The sequence below is a fragment of the Panthera uncia genome, chromosome A2 (genome assembly GCF_023721935.1).
Source record: "Panthera uncia isolate 11264 chromosome A2, Puncia_PCG_1.0, whole genome shotgun sequence".
In the NCBI taxonomy this organism is placed as follows: Eukaryota; Metazoa; Chordata; class Mammalia; order Carnivora; family Felidae; genus Panthera; species Panthera uncia.
Genome location: NC_064816.1, coordinates 95,020,892 through 95,038,907, shown reverse-complemented (window position 1 = coordinate 95,038,907; position 18,016 = coordinate 95,020,892). Strand labels below are relative to the sequence as shown.

The 18,016-nt window shown below is 36.8% G+C and overlaps 1 protein-coding gene across 1 annotated transcript in view; it reads right to left on the bottom strand.

The window, feature by feature from the left end:
• Positions 1-391: 391 nt before the first annotated feature.
• DYNC1I1 (dynein cytoplasmic 1 intermediate chain 1) overlaps positions 392-18,016 on the bottom strand; it is a 130,727-nt gene continuing 113,102 nt past the window's right edge. Inside the window, exon 12 of the mRNA XM_049642276.1 lies at positions 392-1,344. Within this exon, the coding sequence (XP_049498233.1) occupies positions 1,234-1,344 (111 nt within the window). The 3' untranslated portion in view covers positions 392-1,233. The remainder of the gene's footprint in view (positions 1,345-18,016) is intronic.

The following is an 18,016-nucleotide window of genomic DNA, read 5'->3' as shown; positions in this document are numbered from 1 at the left end:
TGAGAAAATTTTCTGTTAAAATTGTTTACAGACATATTTCCAAGTCCAATAGCAAGAAACATAAATTTACGGTGTAAATTTTTTAAAAAGAAATATGTAGACCATTTGGTATCTCCATCTTAACCTGTTTTTCTTATTTTAACATTTGAGACCGTCTTGGGGCAAGAGTGGCTCGGGTAAAAGAGATAAGGGAAAGCTTTCCAGAAAACCACACACATTCCCTCGTAAAAATAAAACCAGAGTCTTGGTTTAAGTCCAACCAGGCTGGTTGCCTATGAGTTCATTATCAATCTTTAACATGGCCCTAATGTATCTCCCCCACCTCCTTGTCATAGCAACATTCGAATCAGTCTTTCCCCAAGCACAGGATTTATCCACGCTGGTGCAGACCTGGTTTGGAACGTTTTATTGGCAATACTGGTGTCATATTCAGGAACCACAGACTCTTGTTGGACTGTGTTAGCTTGAATGACAAGTATCAGTGGTCAACTATATTTGAAATATTGTCAAAGTACCTAGAAATAATAGGCATTAAAATTCATTCCGTTCATTGCAACGAACCTCTAAAGATTTCTCGTCCTCCGTGGAACTGGCATACTGTAATTGTTCTTTGGAACTTAATGTAACCTCAACAGCAGCAGAGAGACAATACAGTCCTCTCATTATGCACATGCTCTAGGATCGTTTATTTTAATGCTTTCAAATCAATATGTTCCATGCAGCACACCACAATAAATAAGGAGCAGCAATGTTCTTCTAGTAAATCCGTTCATAATGTGAGTCACCATGTAAAACACCACATCTCAAGTCTTTGGCCCTGTGCCATATCATGAAGCAAGCCACATCTGCACCTGATCATATCTGGCTTCATATGGATTTAATAGGACTATGCCAGAAGTGCATGTAAGAACAAATTTAACCAGAGGTTTCCAGCTATTAAATACAGCTACTAAGTAGTTAAAAGGCAACAACTAAACCCGTAAAGCCTCCCCCTCCCTTCCCCCCCATTTTTGAGACAAATAGAAAGATAGAAATGATCTGGTGAATTTCAGGTCAGGGGAAAGCAGGGTGGGATACATTTGGAATACTGGAGCAAAGCTGGCACAATATGACACCCAAAATGTCACACAGCACTGTTACTGAATGGACACTGGATACAAGTGGAATCGATGACCGCAGAGCTGAGTTCTAGAAGGCGAAGGTGGGGGCTAGGGTGGGGATGGTTGGTTTCCATTAGGCAGATAACTCAACGGTGCCTTCTTCCTCGCTATCAGCTCTGTTGGCACGAATCTCCACGAGGGTCCTGGCAAATCGGGTCCATTCATCATTGTGGGGAACTGCAAGCTGCAAAGCGATTAATGGAAAATGGTGAAAAAGGGATCTTAAAGGACTGAAAGCCTTGACGCCCACAGGACTGTTCCTCCTGAAGCAGCCATTTCCCTTGGAATATAAAGGAAACCAGATCTTCGTCTTCCTTGAATCGGCCCTGAAGTGTTGCTCTTAAACTGACAACTTAAGAGAATAAAGTCACTCATGGAATTTATGAAACTTTAAAAAAAAAAAAAAAACTTTTGTAAACTATACTATTACAGTAGCCAGTTAAAGAACTTTCAGTAATGAAAATTCATCATAAGACCAGAGTTAAAGTGAACATAGCAGATAAAAACTGCATATAATTGTCTAGGATTTTGAAATAACTGTGGCGTTGCCTTTCTAAGTCAATGCTATTGATCCTTTCTTAAAAGTGTTGCTAATGTGCTAATATGCATGGCAAAAGTATAGCTTACATATACAAAGAAATCTTACAATGAAATAATGATACGGCTTTTTCAGCAAGATCTTACATGGTGATGAGTAGCTAACATTTGCCAAGAGTTCTGTTCTAAGTGCTTTGCATGTATTAACCCATACCTCACAGCCCTAGGTAGGGTAATCTTGGTATTTCCTTTTTACAGAAGAAGAAATCGAGGCACAGAAAGATTAAATCATCTAAGATTGTGTAGCTAGCAAATATCAATGCCAGTGCCATCTAACTCCAGTTTCTGCATCTCTAGACAGTATCCTATACTGGTTTGCCAAAAAAGGGAGGTTTGTAAAATTTCCCAAAGCATATCTTCTTCTATGCACAATTCAGTGAGGAGAAAATTAATCCCACCGGATACAAGCTACATGTATAAATTCTGTTAGCTGATTTAAAGGATAGTGATTTCTCTACACAGCATCCAGAAATGAACTGCTTAAAGATACATTGCGAATGTTTGGAATAGAGTAGAGAAGTATTTGATGATGAGAAGCATGATCAAGTAGAAGTCTGAATGGTTTTTATATAGAATAAAATTGATGTAGGATGTAGAGTGATTTTCTTAGAGGATTGCCCTGTAAGAGGGTATAATCCATCTATAGGTACTAGGTTCTATAAGCATTAATAACACATTCGTCTCAATATACATTTTTGAAAATAAAAAACAGGAAGCAAATAAAGCTAAGCTTTGAGATCATTTTTATAGCTGAAAAGTTACCTACTATATACAGCTAAATGATTAGAACTTAACATTTTTATTACAGGGGATGATAATGTCAGATGCTAAGACAACTTCTTGGAGGATGTCATCAGCAGTCTACAGAGTATATCTTGCAATTAGTGTTCTAGTACTGAGGTTTAAATGTTTCAGTAATATAATTCTGGAAATGATATATAGGTAGGGGAATAAGTTCTACTGATTTTGAGAAATGCAGTACCAATAAGAATTCTCATTTAGTCATATGAATGAGTTTTGAATGGTTACTTCCCTAGTTATTGAAATGAATTCAAATTTCTTCTTAGGCAATGACATAAGTTCACAATAGTATCGAATGACACTGTTACCCCCTTTGCTCAGTCCATTTTCCCTACTTTGAGCTCTTTTCCTAGGTTCCACCGATCTTCATTTTTCTCTTCAATTTTAGAAAATACCGTACTGGGGAAATGAGGCCTTCAAACTTCAAATGCTACTACAAAAGAGCTAACAAAAAGCATGAGCAGCAAAGGGTTGGTATCATATTTATATGAAAGAATAGGTTCACTACTTCCTTTCTCTCCTCCAACTCCTAACAAGTCCTCCCAAAAAGAACCACAAAACTAAAGCCTAGGAAGAGACAAAGCCAATCATGATAACATGATTATGACTTTTTCCAATACATAAAGGATAATCAAACTCTAGCTAAGGCACCTCATAATTTCATATAACTTTAAGTCCTGGAAAAAAGCAGTCCTCACTAATAATACATTATACAATATAGAATAGAGTATATTGCTCTAGGAGTTTGGCTCTTTAACGTAACAGTATATTCTTGGTTGAAATGGTACAAGTTAACATATGATGCCATGCATAATGTTTTATTGATAGCAATATATAGAAACTATATGCTGAAATAAGAAAACAGGTAAATATGTTTCACATAGTTTCATCCAGTAGTAATGGCAAGGCCATTAAGAAACGATACTAATTAAGACTGTGAGCCATTAAGGTTTGAATATATGCCCAGATACAGTTTGAGACAGAACTGAGTATCATTTATGACGTTTAAGTTGCATATCTAACTGGTTGAAAGTGAATTTTATCAGATTTAAATGTTTCTAATAAAGGAACAAAAATACCCTACAATGGAACTACATTTGAGCTTTTCCCCAGGGATGGGAATAATAGTACTAGAATACCAACACCTGTCCTTAAAAGTACAGGTTTTCCCTCACAAAAGCGTTAATAGTATTCTAACATATCTTGTCCTCTCTTTGATCTGTGAAAGTTCCATTTAGGTTGGAAATATTAGAAGTTTAAAAAAAAAAATCCTGCCAAGTATTTTTCTGTCTAGAATACCATAAACTTCACAAAAATGTTAGTTTGCTTTGGTTCACAAAACACAAAACCACAACAAAAAACATTCCAGAGTCACACACAGTGCAAACACAACAGCTTCTAGAAACTTAAATTTACCTACCTCATCCTATTACACTTTCTCATTTAGTTGACTATAAAAATAAGCCACGATGACTGTAATGTTAGATTTAGAAGGTGAACTGCACACTGCCCCATTTTTAGAATTAAGTATCACCGTCAGGAAGCACTTTAAGAATAATCTTAGCTTGAATGTGTGAACGTGCATTCACAGGCTGTTTCCACACCCAAAGTAACAATTTTTGGCATTTGAATTACTTGTAGGTAAGATCAAACAGGGGTCCTAACAAACAAGAAGACCAATCCTTTCATTTTACATCTGTGGCTGTAACCAGCATCCATTTGGACAGAACTGTCCCTCTTATCCTTGGCAGTTCCTGGCTTTTCTAACCTGGTTCTCTCTGATTAGAAATGGCTGGAAAGGGGGCACCTGGGTGTGTCAGTCGGTTAAGCATCCAACTCTTGGTTTCAGCTCGAGTCATGATCTCATGGTTCGTGAGATCGAGACTTGTGTCAGGCTTTGTGCGGACAGTATGGAGCCTGCTTGGGATTCTCTCTCTCCCTCTCCCTCTCCAAATAAATAAATAAACTTAAACAAACAAACAAATAGCTGGAGGCTCAAGAGCAAAAATTCATTTCAGACTTTCTCTAGGACATCTTTAATCCAGTAATACCCTAATGTAGGAAAATTCTTTGTTCATGTTTCTTAGTTAAAGAGTAAGACTGCTCTCATGTTCTTCTAACCAGAACACAAACGCATTCAATCAGCATGGACTGAGGACCAACTCTATGCCTGGCACTGTGCTAGGGATTAAAGATACAGCAGTGAATAATATTTTCTTAGGTCAAAATGTGTGAATACTTGCACAGGTGGGGTTTTTTTTTGTTGTTTTTTTTGTTTTTTTAACTTCACTGACATTCAAAACATGCATAGCCTAAAATTTATTTTCTTACAGTGACAACCGTAACGTGTCCCAGTGTGTGTTGTGTGTCAAGTAAGTAGCAGGAAAGCAAATGGCATGTTAATGACAAGGCTTCAGCATCTCTTTAAGTTTCCATCAAGGCATTAAAGGCTAAACCTAGAGCATCACTGTGGATTTGTTTTCCACTTGAAAAAAACAGTTTAGAATAATTTTTGAACAATCTCTATTTCGTGATAGGAAAAATAGTCACAAGTTTTTCATCATGATGAATAATTTTAATTAAAAGAAAAAAAGCACTGTGAAGGAAATGGCCCATTGTTATATCAAGGGAATACCATAAAGAAGGATTTGTAAAAATTCTTCCAGTATTGTACTGAACCACAGTGGATCTGGAAACATTTTCTGCCTTCAGATTCATCTGCCAAAGTCCACATCCTAGGTCAGGGATGATTCAGATTTTCCCAGTGCTTCATGTACAAGGTGCACCCAACAAGCCCATTCACACCCCCTACTAGAAGACTTTTCTAATTTTTTTTGTGAAATGTATAAAGCATTTTTATGCCACAAGCACTCATGGCTCTAATTCCCGAGATGATAAAATCTTCCCTCTAAGAGTGATGACCTTGTATAGATATGATATGAGCCTATTTTTAGAACCGAGGGAACTAAGAACATAGATAGTTTCTGAGGTAGCAATTTGGCCATAAGGAGGAGGTAAAATGGAGCTCAGATTTGGACAGGAGACTTAAGTCCCGTTCTCATCTTGGTACTGGCAATGGTCAGGCACTTAACCTCTCATTGCCTCAATTGTAAAATGAGGATGATAGTGTCTGACCCATTTATCAACAGAGATGTGAAGAGGATGAGAGAGGTAATCTAAGTGAAGAAAATACCATGAGTTCTTCATGGAATAGTCATGCATTCTTTCTCTTTAAACTGTCACTCAGATTGAACATGTTCTTCCAAATGATATATGTAAATGGCATGCATATCGATTCAATAGCATTTTTGTGGGTTTGTTTTTATTTTCTTAAAATAATTCTGATGTTTACTATGTGAGGACATTAAGGAACAAGGCATGGACCTCTTTTAACAGGCAGGAAATAGAAGACCGGGGAGCTAAATGATTTGCTAAAGATCGCCTAACTTTCACACGGTAGAATGGGCCAATCAGGAGCCTCGCCCCTTTAGGAAATGCCAGCTTACTGGCAGAATGGCAGGCAAGTAAGTGTTTTGAATCACCTGCTAAAAGAGTCTAAAGACTGTATTTAATCTTCTAAGATTCTTAGAAGATAAAAGGTCAAAAATAAAAAGCAAAAGTGTAAAAGCTGTGGAAATTTTATCGAAGTTGATCATTTTAGTCCCCTCGACTCCCTACTTCTGAGGCTGTTTCATGGATCTGCCCCTCCTGTCTGCCTGAACGGAAGAGAGGGCACCTCTGGATGCTGCCCCAGCCCGTCCCCCCCAAAACTAGCCTGACCACTAGGTGTCTGGCCTGGGTTTCTGGTGCACTTAAAGACAGGCAAAGATTGCAGAATAACTAAATTTTAAGAATGGAGCCAAGGTTGACTTTTTCCACCTCCAGTATCAGCCAGATCACAGTTTCTTTCCCTGCTTTGCCACTTACTTGCAGTATGTCCGTATGAAGACTGTTTTAACGTCTCCAATCTTAACTTCCTCATTTGTGAGAAAGGAATTTTGAGACCCATCTCCTAGGAGTGTTGCGAATATTAAATAAGACACATGCACACCCCCTCCACTGCCAAATATAATGGGTTTAGCACAGTGCTTGGCACATTATGAAACTGGAGGAAATGATGTTTTTTTCCCTATTTTTCCTTAATGCTTATTCTCTTTTCCATTTGGGGGAGGTAATTTTTGCTCCTTTCCTTTTCTTTCTTCCATTTCCTTCTTCTCACCTGTATAGAGCTGCATTTCTTTTTAGAAATATACCTTATTTTTATTACATTTGATTTCTTGAAAGCCCACACAAATACTTTCCTAAATAGTCATACTTTTAATAATACCTAAAGTTCATGAGCTGGATATGAGGAAAGGGTTCTTTCAGATCACAAGAAAAATTCTGTCAGAGTACTTTTTATTGCTCATTTAAAAAATCAAACTTAAAGTATAATTACTCCTTGTAAATATACACATCCACAGATATGTCTACATATACATGCATATTTTTAATTTCTCAGGTACGCCAATCCAGCTTCCCCTAGCTCTGTCCTTGTTATGGCACTTTCTACAGTGGGATTCTACATTTTTAGCTCAAGTTATAAAGCTTTGTAACCACTGAACACGCTGTTATAAAAATCAAATGGCTTTTTATGACCAGGGTTAAATATCATTCATGTGTCCCTTTTTATAAGCACATGGCTAACAATTTTGAACAGTCCACAGTCAAGCCTCCCTCATTTGTTAGTAATTTTAAGGGGTTTATAGTACCTGGCAGCTGATTTGAAAAAGCTGCATTATCTGCAGTAACTCCTACCAGCTCAATGCTGAATTTTTTATGGTAAAAATATGTCTCGAGCATTGCTTATATAAAAGTAGGTTAATTTTTAAAAATCTTGGACAATTAAGACAGAAAGCTATTTCGTAATTTCAGTTTGGTTTCTCAGACACATTAAGCACGGCAAACAAATGAAAATGAGTAGGCCTCCAAGTTTGGGGACTAGTATTCCATCGATGTGTGGTTCATCAGCATCTTTGTAATCTTTTAATTAAATGGAGTCACTATAAAAAAGCCTGGGACGATTATGTTAGCCATCGATTATGAACAGGTAAATGACAACTTCTGTATGAACCCCAAAATTAAAGTTTTCTGTTAAAAAGATATCTTGCAAATTACCCTTTCACTTTAATATGCATTGGTTTTTTGTTGTTGTTTTTAATGCATTTACAGAGACCGTGGAAGCGAATGTGGGTTTCCACAGAGACTAAACCCCTCTAAGCTTTAAAAGGTTTTTTAAAAGTGCAATTATTAACGGCACCCCAAATCAGGAGATTGTGGATTTACTGGTAACACGTTTGTGTTCAGAGGAAGCCGATATTTCTTAGGACAATTCCCTTTGCCACACACACAGAGGGAAGCAAAGTGGGAGGTAACATGCAATGAAACAGCCGCTGGAAAGACCAAGCTTACTCGCTTCACATAAATACAAGCTCCACTGTATTTAACTCTTGGGGGAGTCTAGCATCACTGGTAACAACGGATGAAACCACGGACCAAAATTCCAAGCCAGAATGCAGTATACAGAAGGGGTAAATACACTGCAGTATTCCACCACAAAAAGATAGTCTGTGTGGTAACTTAGTATTTACAGCACTTTTAGGGAAGGCCAGAAAGTAGAAGTTACATTAGTCTCCATTCTGTAGCATCTGCTGTTCCTGGTCAGTAGGTTAAAATTTCTGTGAAATTTAGCAGCATGCAAACCGAGAGTAATCTGATGATTATTTGGCTATTTTTGGTGAAGAAAGAAAGAATTTATTTTATCATAAAATCCTATTCTAAGGGACCCCTCATCCACCCGTGAAGCTTGAGATCTCTCTGCCAAAGTTCTCTTCTCTAGTATCTTTAAATGGGTGGTTGGTTTTTATAGCAGGTTAGAACACTACTTTAAAAAAAAATCCATTACCACCCAATTAAGGAAAGAAGGACGAGACATAAAATCAAAGGTAAATAGTAATAAATATGGGTCTATATCAATTTCAATAAGTCAGCAACCATTGAAGGAAATAATTTTAAACACTATTCTTAAAAAATAAACACTTCTTCATGTTAAAATTTCACATTATAGGAAGCATGACAAAATTCTGGAGTTTTTACCTGCGGAGAGGGAAAAAAATCACACAGCTGAAGAAGAAAGAGTTAATTTACTAAGGTCTACGGACGACCTTGTTCACATTTGTATTAAAATCTCATCCTTTTTTCTTGAGAAATCTCTTAAGCATTATTTTTTTTCTATTATTTGGAACAATCTATTCCTCTGTCCAAAAGATGGAAAAAGTGCTAAAAACATTGGCTGATGGGCAATAATGGAAAATAAACTTTTAAAACTTTAATTACCACTCTTTTTCTAGAACAGAAAAGATCAAGAAAATGACAGGGAAATGAAAAAAAGCATGGGCTACTCAAGCTAGTCTGTCATATTAGCTGACTAAACATATATCCTTTCTCTTCCTGATATTATTAACTATAGGTTTTCTAGTAAATTCCTAGCAACCACTGCATCTAAGCAGTTTTGACAAAAAGAAAGCTTATTGCTAAACACCTTAGAAACATTTACCGAGGTAATAAAAGAAATGTCATTCCCTCCTACTGAATGTTTGGGCATAAAAGAGGTATTTTTATAATGTAGTTCATGATTTACCATATCTATAGTGTCCAAAAAAAGCACAATGAAAAGGAAGCGTTTTTCCAGTGGTTTGACAACTATTTGAATCAGCTGTTAGGCTTTCATTACACTAGTGGCCAATCGCTCACTTTTAAAAGCACAAGAGGGCGGGGGAGTGGGATAGAGATTGGGGAAGAAGGACAAGCCCTCTTTTTAAAATGTTTTCTATATATCCTGCTCAGTGCAAACATAGTTAAATGGATTATTTGTCCTGTCCATCAGTCGATAGCCAACTTGGAGGCTGCATTCTGAATGCTTCACACAATTAAGCTTTCCCTTAACCTTCAACTTTCACGTGTGAAACATTCACCCAAATATTTATAGAGTGCCTGTTATGTGCCAGGCACTGTGCAAGGCTGGGCTATCCCACTCAAATAGACAATTGTTAAGTATCTACTTTGTGTATGTTTCTGTGGACATGCCACTCTAAACATTAGAAAAACCTTACTGAGGAATGTGATTAACCTAAGGAGGGCTGCCAAACTGAAAAAAAAAAAAAAAATCTAAATCAAAAGGGTGGCTGGTTTTGAGGCTACTAGAACACGTTCACTTTTTTACCAAAGGTTCCTTAATGTTAAGATAAATAAAAATGAAATATTTCATCTACATATTGAGAAACTATTAGCTGGCCATGAGGGAGAAAGATCTTAGGGAATGGACCACTGATCAGTTTTATCTGCCACCCTAAAAAGGAAGGGTGCAAAATTTCTTCAACAATGTTAAGCTTTGATATTTCCTAAATGATAAATAATTCATGTTTTAAAATGGAGAAGATGTTCTGATAGCTGACATTCTCAGAAATCCATGCAAACCTTCTTTGAAATTAGAATAGAATGATTCACTCCCTCACTTTGCAAGTCCCACCTATATAACATAAATATTTACACATAAACACGCATAGGCAGGTACTTGATTTCCTATCGTGTCTTAGATGCACCAATAGTAACACCTGTACTCCTGTAAGAAACAAACAACTCTCCATTTCCATCCAGGCCAGTGTTAATCTAGCCTCACAGATGATTGGAGCCGCTTCATGCTCGGCTGGTCTAAGCTGTGATTTGAGGCTACTGTTCTAAGCAGTAATTTTTCAAGATAAAATTTAGCAGTTTTGAAATTCTAAAACTAAACAATTTTGTCAGCCATGAAAAAATTTAACACTATAATTAATGACTGCTTCAAGATCCAAACTGCTATTGAAGATGACAGTTTGAAATCACAGAAGAATCATAAAGATGATTAATTATACAAACTGGTACTTGTTGCAGAAGGTTTATATTCATAGGCCATTTATCACCAAAATGGGAATATATGAGTTTCATTGAATATTGCAAATTACTATGCACACATTAATTTGGTTTTTATAAAGTTAGATATTAGGGTTTTCTTTCCATCAAATCAACTTCTCCATAATACATAAAAGTCGTTAAGTATTTTCTTATCAATCCAGAGAAAAAGTAGATTGAAAAGATATTAATCCTATAAATTCATTTTTATAAACTAATGTACCTGAATAAGCATACTATTTATATAATAATTAGTTTAATTACAGTCTTTTACATATATAATTATCAAAATGAAAACCATGACTACTACATTCACTATAAGATGAGTAATTATAACATTAATTGGAATTAATAGTGCTTTTTCTTTTTCCTTTTTCAATTAAGCACTTTTCCTAGAAGAAATCAAGTTAATATTAAAATTACAATCTTACATTTTAACCAAATTATTTTATTTCAAATACATGTAATTTATTATGACAAGAAAATGAATTAATATATTACTTCAAAGTAGCTTATTTTATGTAATTATATTTATTAGCACCCCAAATCTGCTCATACGGATATGCCTTGGTGTTTTTTGACTTAACTGCACAGTGCTGTGGCTATGGCAATTAAAAATTCAGGTAAAAACTGAAAAGTGCCATTGAAAATCCCAATGCTTTGTTTCTATGTCATCGAATATCTAGATATTGTCGACAGAACTAAGTATTTGGATTTTCAGTTTTTATCTGGATGTTTGGCACCACAGAATAACTTACGCCAAAGTCCTTTCTTCTCCATGGAGGGATATCAGAAGAAGTGTTTGGCATCGGCTAAAGAAAATAATATTGTTTATTCACTGAAGAATAAGCCAGGACTTGCAAAGACCTTCAAGAATCTAGCAACTTGTGGCCACACTCACTTAATGAGAAACACAAGTGTTTGGGGCGATTATAACTGGACCTTCGTAACCCGAGCCCAGCTCCCTCTCCCTTCTGGAGGCTCAGCCATGCTCTCAGCTTCGTCATCAGCGGGGGATAATAGCCTTCATAAAGCACCATCATTAAATGAGCTGATTTCAAATCCAGTTCTTTTTCATTATGGGACTCTTATTTGAATTAACCCCAAAATCTCAGTTAAACTTCATATGTTGTGTTCTGCACACCCCTTCCCCACGGAGCGGGGATTATTTATATTCAGGGCACACACTTCTTGTGGAAAATTGACCTAGGCCCTGTCCTACTGGCAAACACAAAGTAGTTCCACAAAGCAAACAATTATCGACTAAGTGTAATCCACTTACAAACCAGAAACGCATTGTATTTATTTTGCGTCAAATTCTTTTGCACTCTCAGCACTGCCAGTTTCTCAGATGCCTCTATACTGAACTGATATTTTAGGTGCAAGAGAGATGGCTGATCGAATCGCTTTCTTTTATCCCTGTGCTAGCTGGCTGGCTACAGAAACTGTTTGAGGCACTTTTTAATAGTCCCTGGACATTACACCTGGACTACCATTCTGAAGTGTATTTCACAGGCCATTTTTCCTGTCGGGATCCCAAATAAACTGTCATCCTAATTTTTCATTTGAGCTTTAAAATACACTCAGATGAAGATTTAAATCGTGCAGGTACATTTAATCTCTCCTATTCACCTGCAGTTTTTCTTTTCAAGAATTTTGCAAGACCCTTGTAATATATTAACAAATGTCCAATTTACTGTATTTATTGAAATCTGTAATAAAATGACTGCTATTCTTTTAGCCCCCAAAGAGTCGTATGAAACAAGCGATTTGAAATGCTGTCAAAGTTCAGGGTTAAAATGCAAAGATGAATTCATGTTTCCTTAGGTAATTAGTGCGTGGGATACCAAACCAATAATAGCTAAGGGTGCACAGATTTATTCGTCTCCAAGTTTGTTTTTAAGTTGCCGTTTTATTTTTCAAGTTCTGCTGTAAGCTGAAAATGACTTTGGAATCTTATCATTTGGCTATTGTAGAAATATAATCAGGGATTTGAAACTTATGTGTGTTTATCACAACTGAAAACAAAATCTTCCCTGGAAGAGGTTAATGGAAAAAGAAATAACAGGAGGTGGAGAATAAACTGCTTTTTTTTAAACTGGAGCTGCAAACAGCATTCTAACTAATTCAGATAAGCAGCAAACATAGTTGTTAGGGGATATTTATGACAGCCCATCTATGTGACAGCACTGAAGCATTAACAATAGCAACGGGCTTTCTATAAAACACATCTGCAAGACAGACAGGTAGATAGGCTGACTATCAATCATCAGGACACGTGAATAATTCTATACTCACTGGCCCATGTACTATTAAAATCAGCTTCATATATATATATATATATGTGTGTGTATACACACACACACACACACACACATACATACATAAAAGCTTGCTCTTCAGTAAAGGAGCCATGGTGGTGGGTAATTATTTTTAATTCTTTAGAATATGTGTGTTCACACATCATTTAAAAAATCCAACAATGATTAACAGTCCTCTTTGGGTGTATTCTGAAGCGGCATACACACAGTATTTTCAGGTTATATTGGTAGTTAACTTATGACTTGTTATCTTCTCCGCGTTTCAGTTAATTGAATGGGATCATACAGCTTCACAACAAACAGACTGCATCCCACAGTTTGAAGAGAAAGATCCTCAAAACTTATTCAAGAGCGAGGCTCATCTTTAACTTTACATTTTAGAAAATTTAAATGGTGCATGCAAGCACTGTCTATTTTAATAACTTTTAAGATGCACAAACAGAATAAAAATTATAGCCAAATAAAAGGGATCTTCTCTGTCTTTCACTGAATTCACATAACTTCCATTTATGCTAATGGGAGTTGAGCACCTGCTCCGCAAAGAAAATAGACCCCTGTCTGTGAAAATAAATGTGTGCAGTATATTTTCCAGCTACAATGCTGAAATCAAACAACCAAAAATGTGTGCTATATAAACAAAGCATCATGTGGCCTACCTGAAAACACTGCTGTTTTATACTTTACCTCATTAGTCATATACCCCAAGATATTACTCATACCTTAGCCATTTAAATGCAACAAAAAGGAAAAAAGGGGGTAGGGGGCAGATGGACATACTCAATCTGGTGATTTCAGTGAGCTCATACACAATCCTCTGTTTACCCCTTCAGAAGTTCATAATAAATTGCATCAGCAAATCTGGATTCGGGCCATTTCTCTCTGCCATCATCTTAAAAGTCATGGAAGATAATTGTATATAATAGAAGAGGGCATGATCATGTGCTGAGACTCCCGGTGGCAGCTGCAGCCTCAGCTGGGACAGGAGATGAGGCAGACGGTTGTTAACCACCGGTGGCACCCAAGTCCCTTTCTGCATGGCTCTTCTGGTTGGGCATCAGGTCTCAGAGGAAGCAGGTCTACCTAGACTTGAATGGGGACATCTCCACTGGTAGTCACAGAAGTCTCTTATCAGGCAGTACTTGATGATGGTGTGACAATTAAGTGACAGAGAAAGGCTGACCCTCTCCACTCCAAATGTAGTAGGCATCATAGAGATCTTTCCCCCAAACTCTATTATACTTTCGGTTAAAATTACGGTATGATCAAAACAAGGGTATGGGGAGTGAATGAGAATATCCATACGGTTTCAGCTCTGTTCTTCTGGGCCTCATGATGTTTATAATCTACAGCCTTTGCTATTCCATTCAACATTTTCAAATAGTCTTAAGACATAAGTAATAATAAGATCATGCAACATGTGCTACAAATGACCACCTTTCTAAAGACTTCTCCTTTTTCCTAACAGTCTAGGTCAAGGCCATAATTTTTCATTTCTGATTTGCATCATGAGTAGAATTAAGAACAATACTCTTGTGGCAAAGACTGGCTACATAATTTTGCAGGGGGGGTGCAAACATGAAAATGTGGGGTGCCTTGTTGAAAAATTTCTGAACGGTTGCAAGACGGTGACAGCCAAGCATGAAGCCAAGCTGAAGGAACCTCTATGTACAGCACCTGTGAGACTGCACAGGTAACCCAAGCATGAAGCAGGAAGCCAGCCTCACTCTCGGAATAGGACCTTGGTGAGAGGGAGCCTGCTGCCCCCTCCCTCTCCTCAAATCAACCAGGGAGAAATGAACGTGAGGTGTCTTCCTGCAGACAGACACCTATTCAGTGTACTGAGGTCTCAAAGAAAATGGATCAACAAAGCATACTCTAGAAACTACCATTTACTTTCTTGTGCAGATTGTATTATAAGGCTTATTTAAAAGTGTTTCATCTTCTTTCTGAGAGGGTTCCATAAAGCAAGATTTTCCATCCAAAGGCCAGCATGACCCTGGTGAGGGGTTCAGTTTTAATGGGGACCAGAGGACCAATTCTGAATACAGATAATGGTAGCACAGTCTACTAGCAATTTGATCCTCAATGCCATATGTTTTCTTTCTCTCTATATTTTCCCCTTTTTAAATCACTTCCTGCTCAAACCCCTTCCCTCTTGTCACCCATGCACGAGCCTTAGATTTGACCTCAACTTCTAAATGGGGCCAGTTTGCCGTGAAGACACTCTGTCTGGCTTTCTGCAGTTTAGGTGATTTGGAAGGCTGAGGACACACTGCTCAGAGGGTGCCCTTCTCTTGTAAGTACAGCTGAGCTCTGTGAGTTCTAGACTGGTGAACGAGACAGCGGTAATTACAATAATGGCGGCATTTGCCCATGAAGTGATCTGCCATCTCTCAGAAGTGGACTCCAGCTAAGCTCCGCTTCCCTTTCAGTACATGGAGACTCTATATATAGAGTTGGCCTTCAGAGATTTAGAATAGGCATTAGAGATGAGCAAAGAGAAAAGGACCTCTCCCCTTTATCTTTCCAAAGAAACAAATATGAGCTACATTTGTAAATACCTGTCAAAAATACTTAGGAAAAAAAACTACAGTGGAGACAAAATTATCTTAAGTCTGAGTTTTTCTGAGCTATAGATTGCTTTGTGTATTGACTAAACAATACAGAAAAAAAACCTGTTCAAATGTATAAGCCTATCCTGATTTTTTTTGGTCATTCAGGGAAGGACTAGAAGATTATATAATATTACCTACTCTCAATAAAATAGTATATCCTTTTTTTTTCCGGGTAGTGAATTTGTAGGGATAAACAACCCTACAAATTGTTTGGCCTATTATGTGTCACAGAGATTTTTCTATGGTCTGTCTAGACTCCAGACAATAGACGAGACTGGTCTATAGTTGCAGACATTTCTATAGTCTGTAATATCACTTAGGAAAGTAAGAGCAATAATACAAAAATGAAAACCAGGCTGACCTGCCACTACGATAGTAGAAATATGAGTATAACAACACTTTACAATTTCGAAATGATGATAGCAACCTAGAAGGAAGTTTTAGCAGCCACATATCAGCCAAGGCAACTTTTGCAAAATCATTTTTTGCTCCTAAAATATGAGTCATATTTGAGTAATTCTGTCCACAGGCTATAAAATCACTTTATTACAGAACATTCTGTATATATGTCATATTGTGTTTTCTTATTGCATGGGGATTGTGTGTATGTATATATGTATGTACGTGCATATACATTATACATATATGTTACATATAGATAACAACAAATACATATGTGTGTGTGTGTGTGTGTGTGTATACATATATATATAAAATATCTGTGGTCAACGTAAAGATTTTTCAAAAACTTTTCTTGAAACAGACCAGATTGTTAAACTATTCTACTTTCCATCCCTCTTGGACAAAACATTACTGTTGCATATGATCTTAAGAGGATTAAGTGACATTATGTATAAAAAGCAAGGGAGGTAGAGAAAAGAGTTTAAATTTCATCTACTTTCTGCCATTTCATCTCTGAGCATGCCTCCACATCTATTTCTCTCCCACAATTACATTTGTTATAAACAAAAGAGAGAAAAAAAAAACCTTGTTTTTTAATGCTCTTCTTTGCTAGCTTTTTAATTTTTTAGTAAATGAACTAATGAAGGAGGTTTTTGTTGTTGCTTAGTTTTATTTTGATGAAGACAGTGTAAAAGATGCATTGAATATAAAGAATAATCATTGAAGAAAACATTGCTATAAAACCATTGGCAGTGTTTTTGATTCAGAAGGTATTCTCTTTCCCAAAGACTCCAAACTACGTCAATAGTCACCAGACCATTTGTATCTTCACCACTGGGGATGAATATTAACAGAGTCTTTGTTGCTGTTGGGATGACTCAGCTTGTGGCATCGGGAGTGGTTAAGGAGGTGTCTAATGAAATAGATAACATGCAGTAAAGCTGAGAGGTTTCTGAATGTTTTACTTAGCAGTGCACATCCCCAAATAGAAAATTCCCATCTCAAGAGTCCTTCAGTTTCTCTTTCTGGCTGAATTAAAAGCAGCAGCAGCAACAACAACAACACCTAGTTCGTTTCAACATAATCAACCCCACATACAGTAGTGTATAATAAATCGTTGCAGTGTAGGACAAACCATCCGGGACTCTGCCAAATGTACAGAATGCCAACTGATGAAACCATACGGAACCTTGTCAGTGTGATCAGCTAAACCCATCCACCAGGCAGGCACAGAGTACTTCCTAGGTCCAGGGTGTTATACATACAAATGTGGTACATTTTTCCCCTGGAATGCAAATTCTAGATTCATATTACACCAGAATAGCATTACACAGCACTCTTGTTTTGTTTTGCTTGAAAGTTCAATATTTTCTTTGTCTTTAAGGAAAAAATTCTTTAACCTCATTGCAAATGAAAGCTTTTGTCGACACTTTCCCATTTAGTAAAAATAGATACGTTTAAGTACAATTGATTGATAATGTAATATTTAAATAAAGATAGCATAAAAATTTAAAGAGATTTATCTGAAATACAAGATATAGATTTTTGCTCTTTGATATGTGCCATGATGTTCAGGAATACTTCATATATAATGTAACACATTATGTACGTAATACAATGTAGCTATACCAGAGATATATATCTTGTAGAATAACTTTGAATATCATGAAAATAGTACAAATTCAGATTCACTTCAGCTTCTTTAATATATATACTATGAAGGGAGCACAACCTCAGCCTCTTTAATTGGCTACATTTTAACTAAAGAGTAATAGTATACACTTTAAGTGAACATAATGAAAACTGGACTTTTTGTTTGTTTAACAAATTCCAAATTCAATCCTAGCATGATGCATTGGACAAACTTTCCATTCTCGTGAAATTGGTGGGAAGTGCCATGCTTTATCACAGGATGGGTGGGAATTCTATAGCTCTCTGAAAGAGCCTGGATCATTAACTAAAGCGGCCCATGTGTGGAGACAGAAGACCAAATTAGGCCCTAAGGAAGTCTTACCAAACTCCCACTGAAGTCAGTGGAAATTTGCAAACGTACTTGAGAGGGCTCTTGTCGCCCACAGGTCATGTCAATAATTTCACTAGATCTTTAGACACACAAGTCAAAAAAAAAAAAAAA